The 26,321-nt window shown below is 42.4% G+C and overlaps 1 protein-coding gene across 5 annotated transcripts in view; it reads left to right on the top strand.

The window, feature by feature from the left end:
- LOC146383800 (mediator of RNA polymerase II transcription subunit 13-like) overlaps nt 1–19,863 on the top strand; it is an 89,043-nt gene extending 69,180 nt beyond the window's left edge. For 4 of the 5 annotated variants that reach the window (XM_084935260.1, XM_084935262.1, XM_084935259.1 and 1 more), the window contains 26 exons: nt 1,566–1,772; nt 2,961–3,125; nt 3,241–3,397; nt 3,501–3,605; nt 3,764–4,420; nt 4,547–4,760; nt 6,526–6,604; nt 6,716–6,837; nt 7,050–7,146; nt 7,287–7,504; nt 8,751–8,929; nt 9,565–10,490; nt 10,718–10,897; nt 11,016–11,245; nt 11,343–11,541; nt 11,659–11,926; nt 12,010–12,262; nt 12,346–12,534; nt 12,629–12,852; nt 12,947–13,089; nt 15,872–16,030; nt 16,344–16,508; nt 16,755–16,909; nt 17,232–17,396; nt 17,591–17,700; nt 18,016–19,863. In XM_084935260.1, coding sequence (XP_084791386.1) covers nt 1,566–1,772; nt 2,961–3,125; nt 3,241–3,397; nt 3,501–3,605; nt 3,764–4,420; nt 4,547–4,760; nt 6,526–6,604; nt 6,716–6,837; nt 7,050–7,146; nt 7,287–7,504; nt 8,751–8,929; nt 9,565–10,490; nt 10,718–10,897; nt 11,016–11,245; nt 11,343–11,541; nt 11,659–11,926; nt 12,010–12,262; nt 12,346–12,534; nt 12,629–12,852; nt 12,947–13,089; nt 15,872–16,030; nt 16,344–16,508; nt 16,755–16,909; nt 17,232–17,396; nt 17,591–17,700; nt 18,016–18,148 — 5,699 coding nt within the window. In that variant the 3' untranslated portion in view covers nt 18,149–19,863. The remainder of the gene's footprint in view (nt 1–1,565; nt 1,773–2,960; nt 3,126–3,240; nt 3,398–3,500; nt 3,606–3,763; nt 4,421–4,546; nt 4,761–6,525; nt 6,605–6,715; nt 6,838–7,049; nt 7,147–7,286; nt 7,505–8,750; nt 8,930–9,564; nt 10,491–10,717; nt 10,898–11,015; nt 11,246–11,342; nt 11,542–11,658; nt 11,927–12,009; nt 12,263–12,345; nt 12,535–12,628; nt 12,853–12,946; nt 13,090–15,871; nt 16,031–16,343; nt 16,509–16,754; nt 16,910–17,231; nt 17,397–17,590; nt 17,701–18,015) is intronic. The other variant, XM_084935263.1, reaches the window with a different exon arrangement.
- The last annotated feature ends 6,458 nt before the right edge of the window (nt 19,864–26,321 follow it).

Below are 26,321 nucleotides of genomic sequence, written 5' to 3'. Positions count from 1 at the left end.
AACATCACTCAGACCAGCAGTGTGGTTCAGTCATGTGTTTTTAGTATTACCGCACAGTTGTAATAACAAAGACACATGACTGCTTATTGCTTGGATGAATGAGCAAAATCTGTTGTGATGCACAAATAATAGTTATTTTTGGTCTTGTGAGTGTGACACTATTTTGTGCATTGTACAAATCATTATGTAATTAGAATAGAATAGATTAGCCCTTTCTTGTCAGTGGTCCAACTGTGCTGGAATAAAATATAAACATATATATCCTATATACAAAAACAAAAAAAAGGCACACAATAGAAGAAAGAATTGGTCTGAATAGAGTGGCCTGAGTGATGGGGGCTACTCAGACCATGGCTTTGTTAACAGTGTTTGTTAACAGTCCAAATGGCCCAGTGGAAGGGTTGGGGTGTTAGGGTTAGGGTCTGGAGGTGTGGGACCTGATTGACCTGAGGGCAGCAGGTCAAACAGGTGGTGAGTGGGGTTCATGCTGTCACCTGTGATGGCCCTGGTTTTCCTGAGAGAAGATGATCTGGCGAGGGCCTCCAGGGGTAACAGAGGGCAGCCAGTGATCTTTTTGGGCTGTGTTAATCACTGTATGAGCACCCTTCATTGTTGTAGCCCCTGTGTACCAAAACACCCAGGCAGCAGGAGTGCACGCTCTCCACTGAGGAGTGGTAGAAGACCAGCAGCAGCTTCTGGTCAGGCTTATTTTTCCTCAGGACACTGAAGAAGTGCAGCTACTGCTGGGCCTTCTTCAGCAGGTCGTTGGTGTCAGCAGAGATGTGGGTGCCCAGAAACCTGAAGGTGGAGACAGATTCCTGTTCTCCCTTTATAATCAGATTGGAGTGGACCTGTCTGTGCCTCCTGAAGTCAATTATGAGTTCTTTGTTTTTAAGGATGTTCAGCTTCGGACTAATTGAGGCCGGCTGGTTAGGAAGCTGTAGTCCATAAAGAGCATCCTCATGTAGCTCTTCCTGTTCTCCAGATGGCTCAGCGCTTTGTGAAGGGTGATGGTGATGGCATCCTCCATGGACCGATTTGCTCTGTAAGCAAACTGGTGGGGGTTGAGGACAGGGGGTAGACAGTCTCTGATGTGCTGAGACATTATCTGCTCTAAACACTTCATGACTACAGACGTGAAGGCTATAGGTCTGTAGTCATTGAGGCTGTCTATACTAGTTCTCTGGGGATAGGAATGATAGTGGAGGCCTTCAGACAGGTGGGAACAGTGGCACCAGTCGGGGAGAGGTTAAATAGCCTAGTGAGGATCCCGTTGGTTACAAAGTATTTTACATACTGTACTTTCAGATTGCTTCGTTAAAAGTAATATCTTATATTTTAGGTGCTTCTTCTTGTGTGTTATATGTGTAAAAAGTCCAATTCTACCAGTGGTAGAAGTATAAATAGCACAAACCAAGAGTAAGTATTTCAGCATTGCAGTTATCACTAAAGGTTTGCTGTGCAAAGAAAATAAAAATCAATGCAGAAAAAAATAATAAAATGGTTCAGAGCTACTGATGTGTAAACTTTGTTTCTTTCTCTGCATTATTAATTTATCTATGCAGTGATCCTGAGTCCGTACGGTCTGAGCGGCACTCTTACAGGTCAGGCCTATAAGATGAGTGATCCAGCAGTGCGGAAGCTGATGGAGGAGTGGAGTTACTTCTACCCCATGGTACTTCAGCAGAAAGAGGGAGGTGGAGAGAAGGAAAAAGAGGAAACAAGCCAGGCCTATGATCGCAACAGTCACGTGGCGGTGGAGGTCGTTGTAGGTATGGAAAAGCAATGGTGGTGAAAAAGACATTGGATTTAAAATGGTATGCAATTCAGTTCAGTACAGTTTTATTCATATAACACCAAATCACAACAACACTAACCTCAAGGTGCTTTTTATTGTAAGGCTAAGATGCTACAATAATATAGAGAAAATCCCCCAAATTAGATGACCCCCTGTGAGCAAGCACTTGGCAACAGTGGGAAGGAAAAACTCCCTTTTAACAGGAAGAAACCTCCAGCAGAACCAGGCTTAGGGAGGGGCAGCCATCTGCTCTGACTGTCTGGGGGATGAGGTGAGGGAGACAGGCCTGCTGAAGGTGTGGAAGAGAGCCAAAAAATAATAATAACTAATGATTAAATGCAGAGTGGTGTATAAACAGATAGAGAGTCAAAGAGGTGAGTGAAGAAGAAACACTGAGTGCATTATGGGAACCCCCAGCACCCTGGGCCTATTATAGCATAACTAAGGGAGGATTCAGGGTCACCTAATCAATGCAAAAAAAAGAAGGAAAAAAACTTTTGCTGTGCAGTCAGTCTGCAATGAAACTCATATCCTGCATAAAATATTACCAAAAAGCAGTACTTAGTAAAGAGGACTGCAGTTCTTTCAGATGAGAAGGAACTAGAGCAAACACCAAGAGATCAGCATCACATTAATTATCCTCTGTCCTCATGTAGACTCCCAGGCAGTTTGAGCTGAGGTATTAGTGGATGAGGTGCTTATACTGCAATGATCCTTACAGTCAGTTATCAAAGAGCAGAAGTCAGGAAGTGACTGGAAGGCAGGGGAGGAGAGAGCAGGACTGACAGAAAGGAAGAATAGTGAAGTGAAGTTGAGGTAGAAAACCCCGGGGAGTTACTCTAACAGCTTTGTCTAATCAGTCTGATTCCACAGCTTTGGTTTGACCTGATTACAATTAAAACTGCTTTGCATCTAAAGAGGAAAGCCAGAAATAATACTGAAGGAGTGAGTACAAAAGGATTTTAGATTTGATTGTGTTTTCATGACCGGTGAGTACGAAAGTGGGTAATTACATTAACAGAAAAGCACCAGACATTATACAGCCTCTTTATTTATGTAAGGTTAATTATTAGCAATATCTAGAAATGGTGCCCATTTAAAAAATTAAGCCAGCGTTTAAATGTATCCTATAACAGCAGATCCTCTTTTCTTGTATTCTCAGGTGGAGTAAGAATGACCTACCCATCTGCTTTCGTGCTAATTGCCCAAGGAGACCTACCAGTGGAGCAGCCTCCACCTGTTCCCACAGCTCAGGGCCTCAACAAAGAGCTGAACCACTGCAGCGTGCCACTGACGCCACCAACATCACCAGAGCAGCCATGCTCCGGTAACAGGGACACAGACATGCCGCAGCGTTGTACACACATGCTGAAATGTTAAAACTACACAGTTTTACATTGACGGTGTTTCACTCTTCTTCTTTTTTTTTCTTTTTTTTTCAGCGGACAGCGGCTTCGTAACCTCGGCCTCGAGTGTGCCCACACCAGACAGCAGCATGAGTATCACCAGCATCAGCCCAAAGCATTCTGGGAAGAAGCTGACTTGTCAGGTGGTCCATCAGGCCTGGAGGGAGTGCTATCTCAACCAGCCTCAACATGTGTAAGTAAATCTGGAGTTTACTCCCTGACTTTGGCCGGATTATAATTGAAGTTCAGTGATGCAGCTGAGCTGGCGCCCTCATGGATCTGTTCATTCCCCGCAGACCGAATCAGTCAACTGAAGTAACGCCTCAAAAGGAAGTGCCAAATGGAGTTACCACGTGGGATTTCAACGATCTGGGAGCGAGAGCACCCTGCAGCTGCTCTAGGTACTCCAGAATTGCACCCAAGCTGTTCCAAATGTGTTAGATTCAGGTGTTCTTGTTTTCATGCTGATGCTTTTAAAAAACAGACTTTTCAGGTATATAATTTAGTTGGAAGTCTTTTCATAGAATTTTAAGTAGATTGCTATTTATTTTTGTTTCAGGTTAAAGCAGCAGAAGTCGAATCTGACCACTGCGTCTACTGCCAATTCCCAAACTAGTGCCAACCCCACTCAGTCTTCTGGCCCATCATTATACACTCCCTCCCTGCCCAAACACAAGACCAGTGACAAGACAGAAAAGGGTGACAAACAGTCCAAGAGGCCAGCTGTTATTCCTTTCCACCATCGTCTGTCTGTCACACAGGAGAGTCCTCTGGAACAGGACTCTCCAGGAGGGCCCCAGCTCGGTGGCCTCGTGGCACTGGATCCACCCATAGAGTCCCTGGCCACTCTGCCAACCTGCAAGTATTCCAAGCCCCACTCCAATGGCAGAAAAGCCCCCGAGTCCCTTCTCCATTCACCAGTATCTCCACTTCCACCCACCCTTAGCCCGCATCCCCGGGTACAAGACCCAGAGGCTATGGATGGGCCTGTGGATATGCCCGTCTGTCAAGATGGCGCTTCAGGATTGGGGGTGATTACTAGCGAGACAGCTGTGTATGCAGCTCTGCTGAGGCAGAGGGAGAGCGGGGCTGGCTGGTGGAGAGGCTTCAGGACTCCCAGGACTGATAAGACTGACTTTAGACCCTCTGAACTCCCCATTGATAAACTAGAGGAAGTGACAACAGACACAACCATCGAGGGAGCTTCGCTTAAAAGGTAGGAGAGTTGCACCAGTGTTGGGGAAATAATATTTGGAAGTATACTGAAAATACTGGGAATTTAGTGCATTTGTATGGTACATGAGAACGCAGAAGAATAACCTTGTTTTTTTGTCTCCTTTAGACTATACGCACAGGCGCACAAGAGATTTAAGATCTCAGAGGAGAGAGTGAGGCAACACATCCAAACTTTGGGCCTGTTCCAGCAGCCAGGTGTGGAGGCACTTCGGGATAATGGGGACGATCCCTATGACTTTAAGGAAGGAGACATTGAGTACACTTTCTCCACTTCCAAGAGATTAAAGGGTCAAGGGCGAGAACCCAGCAAGAAGGCCAAGGTAGGACAACACACAGTTTGAAAATACAAATACAAACAAAAAAACTGGATTCAGGGAAAATGTAACGTGGTTAAAATCAATATTTATCTATTAATTATGGATTGCATGACCACTTGTATGCAAGGAGGTCTCATAGTAGCTTTGTTGTTTAATTTAGTTTTACAGTTGCCATCAATCGTGCTGTAACAGGTAATTGTTTAGAGTAAAAAATAAAATAAATAAAGCTATCAATCTTATCTGTCCAGTCACCCAAACAGCAGACATAGTTATCAACCAGGTCTGGGCTTTCAAAGGTACAGCCCAGCGGTCAAAATCAGGCCATCCATTCCACTTTGCAAAATGTGACTACTGCAAAGACGTAAAGTATAAATGTAGATTTTCCTCTGGTTTTCAAGCTTAAAAACTGATCACATCATGAAAGTCCAAACTGAGGGTCCAGAGATCTGAATCATCGTCATTTTTACAGCCTTCGTACCGATAGACTTCACTGCTGACCTGCCATGCTACACCAAAATAAGTAATAGACCCACCATAAAAAAAAACCAAACAGAATGAATTAATAGAGAATTTGCTATTACGGGCGACCGTGGCTCAGGGGGTTGGGAAGCGCATCTGTCGCCGGTTCGATCCCCGGGCTCCCTGTCCTGGTCGTTGTGTCCTTGGGCAAGACACTTTACCCTACTGCCTACTGGTGTTGGTCAGAGGGGCCGATGGCAGTCTGCCCCAGGGCAGCTGTGGCTACAACCGTAGCTTGCCTCCACCAATGTGTGAATGAATAGTGGCATTGTAAAGCGCTTTGGGTGTCTTGAAAAGCGCTATATAATTCCAATCCATTATTATTATTTTATTCAGTATGGGTCTACAGTGAAAAAAGGGCATTTCCTTTGAATTGAAAGAAATTTTTTAAATTAAATCTTTTTTTAATTAGGACTAGACATGAAGTAAGTTCAGTTTACAGATGTATATCTTTGATTGTAACTCCCTGACCCTGCTGATTTGCTACAATAACATGTCTGTATAATTTATTAAGGCTGGTCAAATGTAGAAACACTAATGTGTACCAGTTTTAGAAAACTAGTTCATGAAATCCAAACATTTCCAGAATGAACTTCTGAAACACTTCCTAACACTAAAAAAAGGTATATAGGTTATAGTCTTTATACGTTATTAGAAGTCTACTCTACTTAAGTTCAAATTTAAATATATGCAGCTCATGTAGTAAAATGAGTTTAACAACCGTGAGCCAGAGGGTGAACATAACAGAGCATTTTGCAGCTAAAAACTTGGATAAGCCACTAGTAGGGTGGACAAGTCAAAAAAAGCTAAATGGAGAGTGAACAGTAAACTTTAACCCTTCATTTTGTCTGAGCTATACCAAAGTAGGTTCTATTTAATTCAATCCAATAAAGTTTTATTCATATAACACCAAATCACAGCAACAGTTGCCTCAAGGTACTTTAAATTATAAGACAAAGACTCTACAATACTACAGAGAAAACCGCATCAATCACATGACAAGCACTTGGTGACAGTGGGAAGAATAAACTCCCTTTTAACAGGAAGAAACTGCCAATTAATACTGAAAATGCTAAAATGCTAATACTTTGTGTTCTTTGCTACAGAATGCGGCATTTTATCAGGATGAGGCATTTTGTAGCACAAAGCGTACATTATAATAATGAAGTGAGGCTCTCGACATATTTTATTGAATCTGTGCTGAACATAACCTGTGAATGTTCTCATTTTATTTGAATCCCTCCACTAGGGAGAAGAAATCACCAGCAATGGAGCGTTAACTGATGGAAAAGATGCTATGTCCATTTTTAACTCTGCTCCAAAATCAGGTGGGGGTCCTAATCACAGACATAAACATAATTTACATGTTCTACAAAACAGCAATTCATGTCACACATGAGTATTTTTGTTCAGTCTAACGATGTTTTGTGTTGTTCTAGACGAATCAGGCCAGGACGACGGAGCTGCTAAAACCAATCCCTCTCTGACCAGAGAAATAGATCTAGTGGTCAACATCTCTGATCTAGACAACATACTTGATGAAGACGATGAAGACCCGGGGGTAAAATATAATGTTCTATCTATATTCTTGTAACAATGTTAACAGTGGTAAGACACTATGTAATTTTCGATTTTGATTTAAATTGAAACAAACAAACAACAAACAAAACTCCAAACATCATATTAGAAAATAGACAGTTTTTTAGTTAACGATTTAAGAATTTTAAAGAATAAAGTTTTTAGTCACATAACTTACCCTGTAATACTTTTTAGACTGTTTACCCAAACCAGCACTCAACTAAGGTACCAGTGTCAACAGAAGATCGTCCTATTGGAAAAGAAGGAAGAGTTGCAGTACCTTATCCATCAAGTGAGTCACTCTGATGAGTATCTAGTTTTAAAATCTCAAAAGCTCCCTCAGTTTGGTGTTTATTATTCTTAATTCCGCTCACCATCTATTTACCTCCCCCTGCTCTCTGTGTCTCCTTGTCCATCTCTTTTTCTTTTCAGCAGTAGCAGATCTCCAGCGGATGTTTCCCACCCCGCCTTCTCTAGAGCAGCACCCAGCCTTCTCTCCCATCATGACCTATCGGGACACCCCTAGTCAAGAGCCCCCTGCGCCCACTGGACCAGCTGACCACCTTCCTACAGCAGCCTCCACCCAGCTGACTGAACACAGGATGGAGGTGGAGGATGACATTGGTAGTCCCAGGCAGGAGGATATCAAGGTGAGGAGAAGCGGTAGTTAAGACTGTTAGATCTGACACTCTGAATTGATCCCTAGTATGAAAACATGTCATTAGCTTTTTGCAGCAAGCATCAATTTAGAAAAGTGCACAGATGGATGGAAATAAGATAAATTGTCCATTTTACATGTTATTATTTAAATGTCTGACTTGGCTGACTTGGTGCTAGCTCATATCACACTGGAAGTGTTTCACTAATACCTTTTAATGTTAGAGAGCTGTACTGACTGCAGGTTCGGTGAGCTGGGAATGCTAATCATATGCATTATGAATGCATTTGCTCCGTACTGAGTGCATCTTCTTAACAACACAAGCAAGTTACTCCAAGCAAATCATATTGTTAGAGCAGCTTCGATATGAGAAGGAAGACTGAAATACATAAATATTAGATTGAGTGAATATGACTTCATGATGAGTTGACATACATAGTGATCTAAAGCAGATAAGGGTTGTCATAATCCTGCTTCTTATGACATGTTATTGAATGTTTAACCGTGTGAATAATTCAAGGAGAACATCTGCTTTTAACAGTTTCTTAGAATCCTAATGCAGTCCCTAATGCAAACAGAAGATCACTGAGGAATATCTTGCTAACATATCAGTTACGCAGCTAAAGCTGAGAAAATGTCACTGTTCTGTTTGCTCTAAAAACATATTAATATGAACATGGGTAGTTTCCCCAAGCCATCCTGTTGCTTTAAATAGTCAACAGAGTACCACAGACAGGGGATGTTTGCTAAAAAACCGCAGTTCTCTGCTCTTTCAAGAAATTATTTATGTTTTTCAAGAAAATTAGCAAATAGATTTATGACTGTAGACTTTTGCCTCCTGTGACCCTGAACTGGATAAGCAGAACTGAACTGGATGGAGGCATTAATTTTGTGGAATCACTGGTTTATTAATTTCAGTGATTTTCAGGAGGTATTTATAATTTGAAACTCTGTGATTAGTAGATAAGCAACAATTCTGAAACTCAAGGCAGGGACTGCTAACGATGCTGGGGACACACATTCAATAATGTGGCCACTGAATTGTTTTTTCCAAAAATCTGGAAAAATACTGTCTTAGTTGATTTATTTGCAAGCCTGATTTCTAAATAGCCCTTTTAATTGCATCTACAGTAGAAAGAAGCTTTTCCTCAACTTCTGCTCTTTAACCACTTATTCAGCGTATTGAAACATGTCTTTATACTTGTAAATAACAAACATTTATTCCTCTCTTTGTCCAGCCGCTGATAGGCTCCTCCATGTTTGCTCCACTAGCCTGCCTACCCAGCCAGAATCTTCCACCACTCAAGATTCCTGAACAGTGTTATTACCGTCCTTCCTGGTCCTTGTTGCCCAAGATGGAACATTTCCCCACGGTCATGCATCCCCAGAATTCTGCTTTCACCAAGGATGGATACATGTGAGTAATCAGTTATCACATTAGAGAGTGAAACGACTTTCATCTTGTGCTTGTCTTGTAATTATAAATCACTGTTTAAAATAGTTTAAAGCTTCTGAAATTAAGCTGTCAACAGAATGCAAAGACACAACTGTTTTGACTTTAAGTGTAGAACATCTGTTTATTGTGTTGGAGAGAATTAGGGCCCAGCTTTACTTTCATGTAGCTTGTACCTGTCACTGTAACCTTTAATTACCCAGGTTGGTCATTAATAACACATTCTTATTTGCAATGATGGCCGGGGGGGGGGGGGGGGGGGGGGTTGAGCCTGGGGAAAATGGGTAGTGTAAAGAAAAGCACACATCCAAAACATCTCAACACTGGTGAAACGCTGCCCCCTGGCGGCAAGGATTTTAATCTACCAAGGATAATTAATGAGTTCATTTTAAAGCATGCAGTTCCTGAAAGGATGGCTTGTGGGCACTTTTTAGCCTCACTGGAAAGAGTGTAGTGCTCTAAGTATGATGTCACTTAGTTTTGAGGATTTCCTTTTGTGTTTGGAACAAACTGCACGACCTTTAAGAGATGCTTCCAGACAGTAACACTAATCTTGTTTGTCTCACTATTTGTTTTTGTTTTTTCGATTCTTTTTCCAGAAATATTCCCAGTGTTCCCCTCGCTGACCAGGACTATGTGCACATGAGTGGAGCTACTGCCTCTACCAGTACCACTACTGGCATCCTCCCATCTCCTGCCACCCCACGCTTCTCTGTGCCCACCCCAAGAACTCCACGTACACCACGGGGTATTAACACTGCAAGCTCTGGACAGGGTTCAGTAAAGCAGGATGGTACTGAGCTTAGCTCACCAGTTTCCACCCCTTCGACAAGCCTGCCTCTCAGCTCTGTAGAGCCCCTAGCTCGGCCGGGCCCGTCTCTGCCTGAGGCCCACAGCTTGTACACAATCCTCCTCCTCTCAGACTCTGTCCTCAGTGTTTTCAAGGATCGCAACTTTGACAGCTGCTGTATTTGTGCCTGCAACCAGAATGTCAAAGGAGCAGATGTGGGGGTTTATATCCCAGATTCCACTGGTGAAGATCAGTATCGCTGCATGTGTGGCTTCAGCGCCATCGTGAACAGGCGACTGGCCCTCGGAACAGGCCTCTTCCTGGAGGACGAGCTCGACATTTTTGGTCGAACCTCCGAAGTAGGGCGAGCAGCTGAGAGGAGGTTAGCACTTTCCAGACGGGACCCGACTATGGGAGACTCCAAGGCCAAGCGACCGCAGGATGCAGCGCCTGCCTCTCCTGCGGTCATGGTCCTTTTACAGGAACAGTGCTCCCACCCAATTTCTTCTCTGGCTTCACTTCATTTCCCCCTGAGATGCTCCTGCCACGGCCGCAAAGGGGCACTGCTCCAGAGCTGGATGTCTGAAAAGCAGTGGGCAGATGGGAGTGATGCCTGTACGGCCTGCTACAATGCTTTGGAGCAGGGACTTCAGTATGTGGATAACCCCACAGGAGGGAAAGTAGATCTATCTGTTGTCAGAAGTACCGCTCTCCACTCCTGGCCTCACACTAATGGTAAGAATTGCAATCTGGCTTCTAAAGAGTGGACTCATATGATAAATAATTATGATAAATCCCTTAAATTAAGATATTTATTATGCATTCTGGGCTGCTTTTATATGTAAACTATGATGTATTTTGTATTTCTTTATGTATTTCTTTGTTTCTTTGGTGTTCAGAATCTTGTTAACGCCTGTGCATCTGTACACTTTCTGTGTGTGTATGTGCGTGTGTCTCGAAAGTGGTGGATATGAGCATGTTGTCGTCACAGGATATGGTGCGTATGCTGCTGTCTTTGCAGCCTTTCCTGCAGGATGCCATCCAGAAAAAGAGAACAGGACGGACCTGGGAAAACATCCAGCATGTTCAGGGTCCGCTCACCTGGCAGCAGTTTCATAAGATGGCCGGGAGAGGTTCTTATGGTGAGTCAGTGCATTCTTTGTGTTTACGTGAACAGCTAGCGCTTTGTGCTGAATTTCACCTGTATATTTTGTGCCATAATATATATCTTAAAGATGTCACAATGTTTTCCTTTCTTAGGTTCAGAGGAGTCTCCGGAGCCCCTGCCCATTCCTACAGTGCTGCTGGGTTATGACCGGGAGCGGGACTTCTTGGCACTGTCCCCGCTGGCGTTGCCTTTCTGGGAGAAGTTGTTGCTGGAACCTTACGGTGGGCAACGAGATGTTGCTTATATGGTGGTTTGTCCCAACAGCCCCTCGCTTTTGTCTGCTGCCCGATCCTTCTTTCTGGAGCTTAGTGCAGTTTATGAGGTAGGAGATTGAACTCCAAGTAAGAGCCACGGTCTGATTTCAACTCATTTGTACATACTTTGAGACTTTCATGTCCTTTTCCCAACTTCTATTCCAGACATGCCGTCTTGGGAAGCACCGTCCGCTGGCCAAGGTGTCCAGAGATGGCATCGTGCGCGTGGGAGAAGATGTGGAGAAAGAAAAGCTGGAGGAGCTGGATGTGGATCAGTGGTTGACTGGACCCTGGGTTGGACAGCAGCACACTGACAACCTCAACAAACTCAAACTTTATGCTTATGCTTGCAAGCAGCAGCTTGGTGAGAATCACTGAACAGAGTAAACTAACTGGATCGCATTAGCTCTGTTTTTGAATCTGTATATTTCTTTATCTTAGGTGAATAAAGATGAGCATGTGTTCTTTTTATTGCTTTCAGGCCCCCAGCTCTCTGCCCTGCCATTGGACAGCAGTCTTCTGTTACCTCCCAAAGCCCAGCCGCCTGTGAACAACACATCCTCAGCTCAGCCTTCTTCTTCCACTCAAGAAGGAGAACAAACTACAGGTGGTGCCAGTTCAGTAAATGCTTCAGCCCCAACTGGAGCAACCGCAGGCCAGACAGAAGAGATCCAAGGAGGAGCCAGTGACTCCAAAGGACCTCCTAGTTCCACCCCACCAGCCAACACACCAGCAGAAAACCCTGAACTGTAAGATTAAGAATGATTTTAACATCTCAGCTGTTGTTCCAGCTTATATTCACTGAAGCTTGTTTCCTCTGCTCTTTTTTCAGCTCTTCCGAGCAGTCTAGAATAGGCATCCCCACTGTGGCTGACTCAGTGGACAGCCATGCCAACCCACCAGCTATCGTTATTTACATAGTGGACGCTTTCCTGAGCTCAAGCGGAGCGAGAAACGATGGAGGGGAGGAGGAAGAAGGTGACGAGGTAGAGTCAAGTAGCATTTGGCTGCTAGGGCTTCTCCGCTGCTACACAGAGATGCTGCAGACACTGCCTGAAACAACAAGACCCGCACTGGTGCTACAGGTAAGAAAATAATTGCGAGGCAGGAAGCAGAATTCACTTTTGATCGCCATCCTCAACATTTCTTTGCATCATTTATATTTTAGGTGGTGCCGTGCCAGTATCTCCTCCAGCCAGCTAGCGGAGAGAGCCATTTGTACCTGCAACACCTGCGCTCCCTGGCCTTCTCTTGTTACTCTCAGTGCAGGCGTCTACTACCCCAGCAAACACATATCAAGTCCCTGACTGGTTTTGGCCCAGTTTCCACTGTCAGTTCGGTACTTAAGAGTCCAGAGGTAAGCACGACAGTTCAATGATATGTTTGGTTTCAGTAACTCTAGTATATATCATAACTTCCCTTTTTAATAAAATCCTAATTGTTTAATGTAGCACCCCAGCCCACTGCAGCTGTACACTCCACCATTTGTGCTCGGTCCAAGCCGTCCCAAGCAGCCAGAACCAGGAGAAATATGGGCAGAGCTGCCTCCCAAATACAACGTGCTCTTTGTAGGATACTGCCTGTCACATGATCAGCGTTGGCTGCTTGTTTCCTGCACTGACCAGCAAGGAGAGCTCTTAGAGACTTGTATTATCAACATTGATGTGCCGAACAGGTGAGAAACGGTTTCAGTGAAAGGCCTGTCCTGTCATAGTGTTTGGTGTGACATGGCGGTTTCTAGCTTTTTTCATGATTTCTTCTCACTTCAGAGCCCGCCGTCCTAAGGTGTCAGCTAGGAAGATGGGACTACAGAAGCTGTGGGAGTGGTGCATTGGCATCATTCAGATGACATCGCTGCCATGGAGGATTGTTATTGGTCGATTAGGCCGACTAGGCCACGGGGAGCTTAAAGGTGAGTGACACAACTCATTTTCAGTTCTTTCTGATAGGTTTTAAGCAGAGGAAGTATACAGGGAGTGCAGAATTATTAGGCAAATGAGTATTTTGTCCACATCATCCTCTTCATGCATGTTGTCTTACTCCAAGCTGTATAGGCTCGAAAGCCTACTACCAATTAAGCATATTAGGTGATGTGCATCTCTGTAATGAGAAGGGGTGTGGTCTAATGACATCAACACCCTATATCAGGTGTGCATAATTATTAGGCAACTTCCTTTCCTTTGGCAAAATGGGTCAAAAGAAGGACTTGACAGGCTCAGAAAAGTCAAAAATAGTGAGATATCTTGCAGAGGGATGCAGCAGTCTCAAAATTGCAAAGCTTCTGAAGCGTGATCATCGAACAATCAAGCGTTTCATTCAAAATAGTCAACAGGGTCGCAAGAAGCGTGTGGAAAAACCAAGGTGCAAAATAACTGCCCATGAACTGAGAAAAGTCAAGCGTGCAGCTGCCAAGATGCCACTTGCCACCAGTTTGGCCATATTTCAGAGCTGCAACATCACTGGAGTGCCCAAAAGCACAAGGTGTGCAATACTCAGAGACATGGCCAAGGTAAGAAAGGCTGAAAGACGACCACCACTGAACAAGACACACAAGCTGAAAGGTCAAGACTGGGCCAAGAAATATCTCAAGACTGATTTTCCTAAGGTTTTATGGACTGATGAAATGAGAGTGAGTCTTGATGGGCCAGATGGATGGGCCCGTGGCTGGATTGGTAAAGGGCAGAGAGCTCCAGTCCGACTCAGACGCCAGCAAGGTGGAGGTGGAGTACTGGTTTGGGCTGGTATCATCAAAGATGAGCTTGTGGGGCCTTTTTGGGTTGAGGATGGAGTCAAGCTCAACTCCCAGTCCTACTGCCAGTTTCTGGAAGACACCTTCTTCAAGCAGTGGTACAGGAAGAAGTCTGCATCCTTCAGGAAAAACATGATTTTCATGCAGGACAATGCTCCATCACACGCGTCCAAGTACTCCACAGCGTGGCTGGCAAGAAAGGGTATAAAAGAAGAAAACTAATGACATGGCCTCCTTGTTCACCTGATCTGAACCCCATTGAGAACCTGTGGTCCATCATCAAATGTGAGATTTACAAGGAGGGAAAACAGTACACCTCTCTGAACAGTGTCTGGGAGGCTGTGGTTGCTGCTGCACGCAGTGTTGATGGTGAACAGATCAAAACACTGACAGAATCCATGGATGGCAGGCTTTTGAGTGTCCTTGCAAAGAAAGGTGGCTATATTGGTCGCTGATTTGTTTTTGTTTTGTTTTTGAATGTCAGAAATGTATATTTGTGAATGTGGAGATGTTATATTGGTTTCACTGGTAAAAATAAATAATTGAAATGGGTATATATTTGTTTTTTGTTAAGTTGCCTAATAATTATGCACAGTAATAGTCACCTGCACACACAGATATCCCCCTAAAATAGCTAAAACTAAAAACAAACTAAAAACTACTTCCAAAAACATTCAGCTTTGATATTAATGAGTTTTTTGGGTTCATTGAGAACATGGTTGTTGTTCAATAATAAAATTATTCCTCAAAAATACAACTTGCCTAATAATTCTGCACTCCCTGTAGTGTGCAGTAGAATAGTGTTTGTTGCAAGATAGCAGTAAAAAGTCTTGAGGGTTAATTTAGGGTATAACTGACCTTTACTCTTCATACTGTACATCTATCAATATTACAGTGCTGAAAAAATGAAATTGATAATTAGAAAACACATCAGATCTCAATGAGAGAAAATATCTATAATGATATGGACTGGGCAATGTGTTAGGAATGAAAAGATGTTCAAGGCCTCCACAATCCAGACCTGGACCAGGACATCACTGAACTCTGGTCATGCTGAATGATGTTGTAGTCAGCCCAATGTTTCACATCTGTCACATGTGCTCAGGGTAAACCTGCTCTCTCTGGAAAGCACAGGGTGCCAGTGGTGTACCTGCCAATTCTGGTACTCTATGGGAAATGCCAATCATGCCCCACAGGGAAGTGAGCACGGGCCCACTAGAGAACGTCAGGCCCTCAGGCCATCCTCAGGAAGTCTGTTTCTGATTGTTTGATCAGAGGCGTTCATATCAATGGTCTGCTGGAGGTCATTCTGTAGGGCTCTGGCTCTGGCAGTGCTAATCCTGTTCCTCCTTGCACAAATTAGTAGATACCAGTACTGCTGATGGGTAAAGGACCTTCTACGACCCTGTCCAAATCTTCTAGAGTTACTTCCTTTCTCCCGGAATCTCCTCCATGCTCCTGGGACTATGTTGGGAGACACAACTGGAGAAGTTAGCGTACCTATGCGAAGTCTGTAGGGTCCACGTATCACCTCATGCCACCAGTTGTGACACTGACCCTAGCCTAATGCTAAAATAGTGAAAAAACAGAAAAGATGAGGCTACAAAAAGGCCTTCTCCTGTAAAACCATTCCTGTTTTAGGGATTGTCCCATTGTTGCCCCTCTAGTGCGCCTGTTCTTAACTTCATTAACAGCAAATCAGCTGAAACTGATCAACAACCCCCTCTGCTACTTAACCACATAATTAATTTTCTGACCTTTTGAATGGAGAGTTTCGTGTTACCCACCTGTACTGATTACAGATGTAGTCAGACTGGTGCACAAACACACGCGCACACATAGACACACGTTTTATAATGGAAAGACATTTCATAACTTGCTCTCTCTTAAAACCTTGGCTTTTCTTGCTACATCTCTATATCCCCTACTTTATCTCTCTTACTAGACTGGAGTTCACTCCTTGGGGAGCACTCCCTCCACTCAATAGGACGCCAGCTGAGGGAGGCGTGCCGCATGTGTGGGATCTCAGCTGCTGACTCTCCAACAATCCTCAGCGCCTGCCTGGTCGCCTTGGAGCCACAGGGCTCCTTCGTGGTCATGCCTGGTAAGTAGCTCACCCACTTTAGCAGTTAGCATAATAAATTATGAGTTTAGCTGTTATGTTTATGGCCGTGGCACTAATAATAGCGCATACTTGAGCGTTCAGACGTCACAACAGTCAGAGTAACAGATTAATAACAGAAATTTTTTTGCACCAGTGTGCAAATAAGAAAAAGTGTACATAAACAAATGTTTGTATTCAGCTATAATAAATAATTAAACATGTGCTGACCACTTTAGTTTAATAGCTAATAAATACAAGACATAATCTAAGTTTTACCCTCACCTTTTGTGTGTTTCTGTTTATGCGGATCCAGATGCGGTTACCATGGGCTCTGTGTTTGGCCGCAGCACTGCTTTGAACTTGCAGACCTCGCAGCTAAACACACCTCAGGATGCTTCCTGTACACACATTCTAGTCTTCCCAACTTCTTCAACTACCCAGCTGGCGTCCAGCTCCTACCAGACAGAAGACAATAATGGTAACGCCTCCCAGGATAGCAGTTATGCTAAAGTAATAAGATTATTTAGTAGTAGACCTTGAACAGTTGGATAAATACGATGGTGCTTTTTTGTACCAACAGGTGGTGTCCTTGTGCTTTGAAAGTCACATTGAAAATAGTTTTCAGATATGTGCTGCTGTGTGCTTTGAGTAGGCTTTTAATGACCACAGATAGTTGCTGTTGTTGATGAGTAAAGCATGCATTTACTTTACTTTTTCTCCTCAGATGACATGTTTGATCTTCCCTTTCCTGATGAACTGGAGAATGACATTGGCATTGGCATAATGCTGAACCTCCACTCTTCACCCAACACCTCTCCCGTGCCCTCGCCTGGGTCTCCATCTGGGATGGGAATGGGATCCCATTTCCAGCACACCAGGGTGAGTCAGGGTTCAGTGGAAAGAAAGTGCAGAGGCTTGAAACAAGTGGCACCCTGTAACAAAAGAAAAAGAGCGACTGTCGTATATTTTAAAATGTAAACGAGCTGTGTTTACACATAACCGTTTTATTTCGGTTGAAAAATGAAGAGTTGCCTGTCATAAAATGCTAACGTACGCATTTCTGTTTAAGGAAGACAGCCCACAGCTGTCAGTGCACATGCTCAGAAATATAGCCTGTTGACAGATGAATAAATTGTATAGGCCATGACCCCAGATTGCAATGAAGGTAATATTTATTTGCTGGCATTCTCTCTGTCTGCAGAGCCAGGGAGAGCGCTTGCTGTCAAGGGACAATCCCCCGGAGGAGCTAAAGCAGCAGCCGCTGGCTCTGGGCTACTACGTCTCCACTGCACAGGCGAACGGACTTCCTCACTGGTTCTGGGCCTCTTGCCCGCAGGCTGAGAAACAGTGTCCGCTTTTCCTCAAGGTACCCACAACAATGCAAGTGTGGCTGAGAATGAATGTAAAGCTTTCAGGATTGGAGACAGAGGGAGAAACTCAGAGAGACACAAACCTCAAATTTATTGATTTGTTTATAGATCTGTTTATAAAATCTTCAGGTAAACTTCAAAAACAGTCAAGCTTCAGTACTTTAAACTGCTTTGTGTTTCTTGCCCGCAGGCCTCTCTCCACCACCACATCTCCATAACACAGTCAGATGAGAACGTGTCAGAGAAGACTAAGAGGGCCCCACACCCCTTGGATTCAAAGACCACTTCTGACGTGCTCAGGTAACTTCATTATGTGCATTAAATGCTAATGAAATTGACAAGCGTGCTAAATGTATATGTTTCATATTAGCACCAACAATTCAGATGAAGGAAGCTGCATAAAGCCTGAAAATATGAAGCCTTCTTCTTATAGTTCTTGAAAAGTTCATAATTATCACCTTGATAATTATGCAGATGTTTGCATATTTTTGTCAGTGTGAAGAATGAGTTCAGAATTAGATGTAATCTCATAGAAAAAGCAGCAGTTACATTTTTTCCTCTTCAACAGTTTTCACCTAGCGCCTCGATAAAACTGTGTATATTTTCCACTCATAGGTTTGTGCTGGAGCAGTACAATGCCCTCTCTTGGCTGACGTGTACCCCTGCCACTCAAGATCGCCAATCCTGCCTGCCCGTCCACCTGGCCATACTAGTCCAGATGTACAATGCCATCCTAAACATGCTTTAGCTTTTGTGAGACTTCCAGGACAGCAGTCAAGGGCCGAGGGTTAGCTTAATTTCTCCTGTGCCTACACCTCTTTCCGACCACCAGAGGGCACCAGAGCTCCTCTGTTCTATTAGGTAGACATGGATTGATGGCAAATAAAGGATAGGACAAGCCAGACAATCCCATTCCTGGAATGTAATGAATAAAAGAAGAGCGAAATGTTTTCAACAGCAACGTCACTCAGCTGCGACGCAGTGGAAAGCCAGTGCAGGGTGTACCTTCAGAAATGGGTCTGTGAACATTTCGGGGAACACGGACAGATCCATCCCAACTATGCCTATCCAAGAAAAAAACTAAAAACAAACCATTATATCCCACATGGGCAGCATCTCTTTGTGTGTTTTGAAGCATCTGTGGACGACATTTACAGAGAAGCTCCGTACGGTTCTTTTTTAAACACCCTCAACTGTCAAAAGGGACTTCTGTGCAGGGTCACATGACTCCACATGGCGTGTTTTACAACCAGCAGAGTGACGTGAGATCACAAGCGCGTGTCTTTGTTACATCAAAGGTGTTTTTACATTTTTTGTATAGAACTGAGCTCCTTGTGTCTCGATTGCTGGTTGGTGACAGAAACTTTTACCTTCACTCTGAGAGGAGCAACTCCCACTCGCTCCAGAAGGGGGGACTATTTGATAATGGCACTTTTTTCCCCCTCGTACCTTCCAAAGTGTTGTAGATATGAACACGATGGAAAATATTTGTACAGTTGAGTAACATGTGTTGTTTATAATGTATGGCATACATTTACAAAGAATCGAGACTTATTTTTAATATTTAAAACGAGAAAATGAGAAACTTAAACAAGGCCTTTTTGTTCCCATTCGACCATTAATCGTCTTGGGATCTGAAATAAAAATTTGTCATTTTAATGCAGTTGTAAAGACGCCATATTTATACAAATTATATCATGTCATAGAATTTGATATATATATATACATATATATATCTATATATATGTGTGTACATACATAAATATATATTACCTCTTTCAAGCAGGCACTTAATGTTACTGGGGATGGGCACAGTCTGAGCATTTATTAAAGATGCATTTTAGTTTCTTTTTGTTTTCTACAGATGCTGAACATTTTAACTTTTTATTTAAGTTAAATTAAATTCACGCAGGAGATACGCTATGAACTGTATATTTATAAAGTGTTCCTATTCTCCTAACAAAAACTTGAAATAGGCAATAAAAAACCACGGTATTGCGAGATTATGAAACATTTCCGAATGATGCTTTACTTTATTGGCTCTCCTAAATGATGTCAAGAAAACCATTAGAAAGGCCCGTCTCTCTTCAGCTTCCCTCAGTCTGCTCTTTGTTAGATTCCTAGCATGTTTGTATATACACTTTTCAGATGTGTTTTTTGGAGTTTCTTAAAGTTGTACATTTAATGCTGGTTGGTTTACTTTCACTTAATTCATATCAAAGTATTTTTTTCCCTTTGAGCTTTTTTTTTTTTTTGATATACAGTATACAGTGCAAAACTCATTTAATTACAGCCAAGAGGTTAAATTGCCAAGTAAGTATACACAAATGTACAAAGGCAAGTTTGCAGAAATTTGTTACATCTGTCATCACTTTGAATATCAAACAGATCCACTTTGGTGGGAGAGATCTGTTACTTTTACACTCTTTTTTTTAGTAAATTATTAAAACTCTTGCAAATGAAGTTGTGTTCAGTGTCCTTTAATACCGAATACTGCAAACTATTGACTTTTTGTCATGTTTTTAAACATTATTCCATACTATTCACACATTTTTGGGTTATCCAGTTTATGGTTAAATGTAAACAAGTCCTGCATCTAAGTAAAGTTGTGTTGTTTCACGTTATGCTACTGTTTTTTATTCTACTGGTGATATTTAGCGAGGCTTTTCACTAGGCACGCCCTTTTTTCTTCAGAACTACCTTCATTCTTTGTGGACTAGATTCAACAAGGTGCTGGAAATATTTCTCAGAGATTTTGGCCCATATTAACATGATAGCATCACACAGCTGTTAAAGAAACCAGAAAGGGATGGACATGGTCAGCAACAGTACTCAGGTACACAAGGATGTATTAAGCACCCCAACATGTGCCAATAATTGCAGAGCCAAATCTGCTATGATATGCAACCTTGTCCATGCATCCATCTTCTTCTCATCCAATTCGGGGTTGTGGGAGGCTGGAGCCTATCTGGGAGGCAGGATACACCCTGGACAGGTTGCCAAACTGTTGCGCGGCTACAACCTGAATTCATAATGCAAAATTCAATGGCAGAGTTTCAAAAAGTCATGTTACAGGCTGACTCACAGTTGCACTTGCTGAATATACTTCTAAATTATTTAATGTGAATGGCTGATGACTATGTCTGCTTCATTTACTTGACAGAGTACTTTAATCATGCTTAGTTTAATTCAAATGCACATGTGCACAGAATGTATCAAAAGAAAAAAAAAAGGCAAGCAGTGGATTCAGGATTCACCATTTACAGTAACTAATTGGTAAAGGAAGTGTGACTCTGACTAGGATATACATTGATTCAAAACCTTTTATGTACATAAATGCTGGCTGTAGGTCTGTGTAGAGCAACAGCTCAAACGTGAAATGGTGTAAACAGTGTGTGCACAGTAAGAGCAATCATAATTTGACAGCATCATATAACAAGCTGTGAGACGAGCGCGATAAGCCTTTTATTGCGCTGCTGACAAGAGGTGTGAATCATTGTTTTTCAGCATCTGTCTTTCACAACACCCAAGGATTATCTAAGGCTGCGCAATGACAACAAGCTCTCCAGGCTCTTTGGAAATAAAACTGAATGTGGAAATAAGATTACAAGTAACCTTTGAAGAAAGCGACGTTTACTGACTGGTTCATTAGAGCAAATGAAAATAACGCACGGTTCAGTGCTGACTGACTATCACGCACGATCTGCCCTTCCTGTTCAACAAGACGGTCGAGTTTTATAGTGTGTATTCAGCTCACACCTGCAAACACAAGAGCTGATTAAATTCCTTTTGTAAAAGGAATTAACGTCAATACGATTTTGTCACATTACAGAAGTGCTTTTTCTGCACGTCAACTGTCATGCGTCAGTGTTACTCAAAAACAAAAATGAACTGACGAAGGAAATGTCACTGTAGCGTGACTCGAGGTGTGTCATATTAGACTTGCTAATGCGGCTGTAAACTGCTGAAAGTTGCTGTTGAAACCTGCAGGTTTGATGCTTTCTTTTATGAAGTTACATTTTGAAAATAGTGAAAAATGCAGGATTGTGGGAGAGTTGGCCGCCTGTAAAGGTGCATGCGTGTATGTGTTTGCTTGTGTGTCAAATGTTGGGAAGGCCGTACGAAAAACAGTAAATACATTTCCAGACAAGGATTTTTAAATTAGCTCATTGGATACATGTAATGATTCTAAAGGCTGTCCTCTCAAAGGGAGGTAAGAGCTCTGTTTTTTATGTATGATCCAGAAGGGAGAATATGTGCCAACAAGAGAGAAAAAGAGATTGTGAAAGAGGTTGTATTTGACCGTCAGGGTCACATAATATTGCTAAGTAAAAAAAAAATTGCATTTCAAAAGAAGCTAGAAAAGCATAGTGGACAACAAAACTAGAAAAAAAAATCTCTCTTTGAGGAACTGGGCAGCTCGAGGACATTGTGAATGAAAAAGAGCGAGTAGTTGAAAAGTAAAAGCCACTGAAGAGTCACTTGTCGTGGTGGGGCTGTGTAATGGCCATGACAACTGGAGGAAGTGGACTCTTAATTGACTACAATGTGTTTTCCACAGATGGCCTATTAGGCCATGGCCATTCACCTGTTATCTGGCTTTCCAAGTGCCTTTTTGCAGCCAAATGGCCTACACACTGGACAAAGGAGGCCAGGGTCTGGTTTGACATAACATTAGTGCTACACAATTAGAAGTCAATTACATTTTATGTCAACAGTGCACCACATGACATCACAAGGTTGCTTAATAAAGATCTATTTTGGCTTGTCGTCATGAAACAGGATGCAGAAATAGCATTTTTAATTTGTATTTATTCACTTTTTTACTGAATACTAACAGGCATTAAAACATGTTTGGGGTATTACAAAATCTGCAGTTCCACAAATCGACAGATAAAGCTATGTGTTAAGAATGACACATACATGACTTTATTTGCAGTCAGTTATAGCAGCAGATAGGTGCTTGCAACCAGTTCCATTATATGAAAGCTCAATAAAAGAGTTCACAAAGGTAATGCTGCTGGCTGACTCACAGTGTGCTAGCTGAAAATACTACTAATGTGAGTAGTTCATGTGATGAGCGAAAAATTGGGTGCAATTTAAAGTTCACCAGAATGACTGATCATTATGTCTACTGCAGCTACTTTGCAGAGCACTGTTATTGCACTTAGAGCAATTCAAACGTTCCTGCAAATGTGTGTTTTAACAAAAAATTGACCATTCTGTTTCCCAGTCCTAAGAAAAAAAGCACAAACAGTGCAGAGGTGCACAGAGGGGCCAGTGCTACAGCCAGCCTGTCACTGGAGATGACCCGTGAGAGTGCAGGGCAGAGCCATGTGCTGTTTTGACACGCTCGCTCTTTTTAAAGTGGAGGCAGCTGGCGGCTGTATCTTCACGCAGCTTTGTAGCTGCTACTTACACTACTGATCTTCCTATGGTTGATGAAAGAAATGCAAACACACACGCACGCACATGCGCACACACTCCTTGGATACCTTATTGGTCTGTCTGGTGTCTGTCATGGCGGTAGTCCTGTGGGGTTGGACAACGTGGTAGGTCTTATGTCTGCCTGGCTTTTAATATGCCCACCAGGTCATGGAGGGTTCAGAGCACTACACGGCTTGTGGGTGGTACAGGTCAGGATCGCAACCATCCAACGTGAGGATAATGAGCACTGATACGATCTCTATAGATGCTTTTCACCAAAAGTTCCAGGAATGTTAACTTTCCGAGAACTATTCATCATTATCCTGCTGGCGTGTGTGAAGGTTTGCTCGGTTATTGATGATGAGATTAAACGACTGAATCTGCTGATGTATCAAAAGTGAGACTTTCTCAAATACTGCTTTTTGATGGATAAGTGCAAAAGCTACCAACCTCATAAAGCACTCTCTGAGGATGGGCTTATTGGGAGTTCCTGAATAGGTTTGTTAAAGTCAAATCTTTACTGTTCTGTTGACATCGATCCTACACGAGCTATAGATCATCATCAACTTACAGTACATACAGCTGATGAATTTTATTTTAGTTTTTGAGGTTACGTTGCTTCATAAACTGTTAACATCAGAAAAAATGCAATGAAGGTGAGAACACATAGCAGGTTTTTAAAATTTTTTTATTTTGACCCGACACCTCTGCTGTCCATCAATAGTTCATTATAATGGGGAAGGCTTTTTTGAAAAGCTCTGTTGCTCTTTATTAGATCATAAGCATTCATTTTAATTAGTGCCCTCACTTTTTCTTTCTCCCGTGCTCGGCCAGCTCCAGCCAAGCATATTGTCAGCCATTTTCCAGATGGCTCCAAGGAAATGCAGCTTTTGGCGCAGCTCACACTCATCGAAGAGCCATCAACAGCTTTTGTTTATGGGGTCCCCGCTGAAGCGACAGAACATCTGCCAACTCAGTACGGCAGCCTCTTTGGAAACATCTGATTTTGTCTGAATTTGCTTTCCATCTCCAGACTTTCCATTTGCATAAATAGTTTTTATTAAAAAGAGGCCACAAAACGAGCACACAGAGTTTGCAATTTCCCTTTCTGTAAATCTCTCACTGCGGGGCATTACATCCTTCAAGCCGAAGGAGAACTCCACTTAACACTTTAGCCAATCTAAACAGAGGAAGATAAAAGCTCTGCGGACTTCAAAGCAGTCCATGTGTGCGCCCCCTCTTACACACATCAAAACACTAGAGAGGACACAATCTGTCATTTATGTCAGGCATAAAAGTTTGAAGGACATTAATCCACTTGCAACTGCGTGCCACAAACAATCCAAGAAAGCTGAGGGAGGGGCATGTAGCCTTAGGAGAAAACTGAGGATAAGGACTGTGCACTAAAGATTTGTGAGTGCAGAAAAATGGCAAGTGGGATTAAAGAAACCACAGATAGCCAGTAAGGAAAAGATGAACTCATTGTTATTATAATATTATTATATATATATTATAACTCATAATTAGCAATGTTGACAGGTCAAACAAAAATTGAAATTGACATTCTGTATATTTGGAAACAAAATATCAATTAAAGACACTCGATGTTGCAATAATTAAATGAGAACAGCCATTAAGCAAGATTATGCAATATAAAAGATAAAGACTGCCTATATGTACCTGCAGCTGAGGAGTCATTGGTTATTCACAGGTTATAATCAGTAATTACAGGAAAGGGTGCACGGCCTTTTTTGTACCTTTTTTTGGTGGTTATTTATTGGTTACAATATCAAAACTAACGCAGCTGTTGGCTGACAGATGTCAGAGTGACAGCTATGAGAGTTTGCGTGGGCGTGCGACTTTTGCGTGTTTGGCTGAAACATTTGGCATTATCACATTTTCCACACTAGTCTGACAGTCACTGATGATAAACTGTAATCTTGTAACAGATGTTTGTCATCAGTCATCACATCACAGAAAGCACTGCTGTTACTAATTTTTTTTTCAGTTATTGACTGATAGTAGAACATTTCTCGAATGCTTTTATGATTTTTTTTCTTTTACAAAATCTTTTTCTGCACAAAAGGACAGTGCGTCTGACTGATTCCTAAAACCAATAAGCCATCGGACACTTCAACCTCCACTTGGCATGGCGATGAGGCCCTATCAACGCCTCTGAGATGTAAAACACGGCCTCTCCAGGCTCATTGTTTCATTATTTCATTAATTATTTGACCTAATTATTAAGAGGAGGTTCCACTCAGCAGCTGCTATTGGCTGAGACATGTTTGAAGCTGCTGTAAACACGCAACAACGGCACACCTGGGACTTAATCACAGTGAATTTCAATGTTAGGTACGCTGATGGAAAACTGCCACTCACGCTGGTAATTATACACTCCTGTTTTGCCTAGCAACTGCAGTGTTTTCTTTAGCGACAGCCTATTGTTTCGACTGCATTGCTGCTGGTTGTAGAGTATCGTGCTTTTTAATCATTATTTAGTTAAATACAGTACAATGATGTAACCTTTAATTGGATGGTGAAGGCACCGCTCTTTATTCAACCAAAGCTAAGACGTGCATTATTAGTTTTTGTATTTGTAAGTGGCACACACGAGCAATATGTTTTATTGTGTTTTAATACATTCAGAGCTATTTTATCTGTATTTGTTAGAGCATGTGGATTAGACTGCTCGCAAAATGCCACATCTGCAACCGAGACATCCGTTTGAAATTGTGTGCGTGTTTAATATGTGGAGCAGTCGGACGATGTGATGGGACTTGTCTAGAAGGCACAACCAGCATGATTTGAAGCAGTGATGAAAGGTAAAGGTGTTCAAACCTCTTTCATTGCTAATGCAATATCCTCTGTGCCCACAAGGGAGAGTTGTTAGTCAAGAGATCACAACTCATGCATTTGCACAAAACATGTCCTGTGTGGCACAAAATATGTCCTCTATGACACCTCCCATCATCAGGAAGCATTTAGGACACGCAGATGACAAGCAGAGACATAACTATGCGTGCAAGAAAACACATAAGAACAGACAAAGTTATTGGAGTTAAGAACAAATCACGATACAGACGGTGATGAAGACTATTGTATTTAAGGACAAACACATGCAAGCAAACAGAAAATGACGTTGAACCAGTTCTGTGTCATTACACACTGATCTGAGTACACACGCATGCCAAAACAAAATCCTTTGAATCCTTTATTCAGATCCAAACGTTGTTGATTTATAGGTGCACTAACACTCCCTGTGTAAATGGAAGATTCCATGCTTAGTAGGAAATGATTTCATCCTATGACCTTTTGTCTTTATGTATGCAACCATATTTCTAGGAAAACATAAATACAGCACAATTTGCAAGTTTGGTTTAGATCAGACTAAATGCAAACATTCTTCTTTTAGAGGATCTGGGCTGGATTATCTGATGGGCATGCTGGGTATGTGTCCAGGGGGCCACCACAGTTGTAGACTATGTCAAGAT

This window comes from Perissodus microlepis, chromosome 7, assembly GCF_051167445.1.
Source record: "Perissodus microlepis isolate ML-2025 ecotype Zambia chromosome 7, ASM5116744v1, whole genome shotgun sequence".
In the NCBI taxonomy this organism is placed as follows: Eukaryota; Metazoa; Chordata; class Actinopteri; order Cichliformes; family Cichlidae; genus Perissodus; species Perissodus microlepis.
This window is presented reverse-complemented; position numbering and strand designations above follow the sequence as displayed.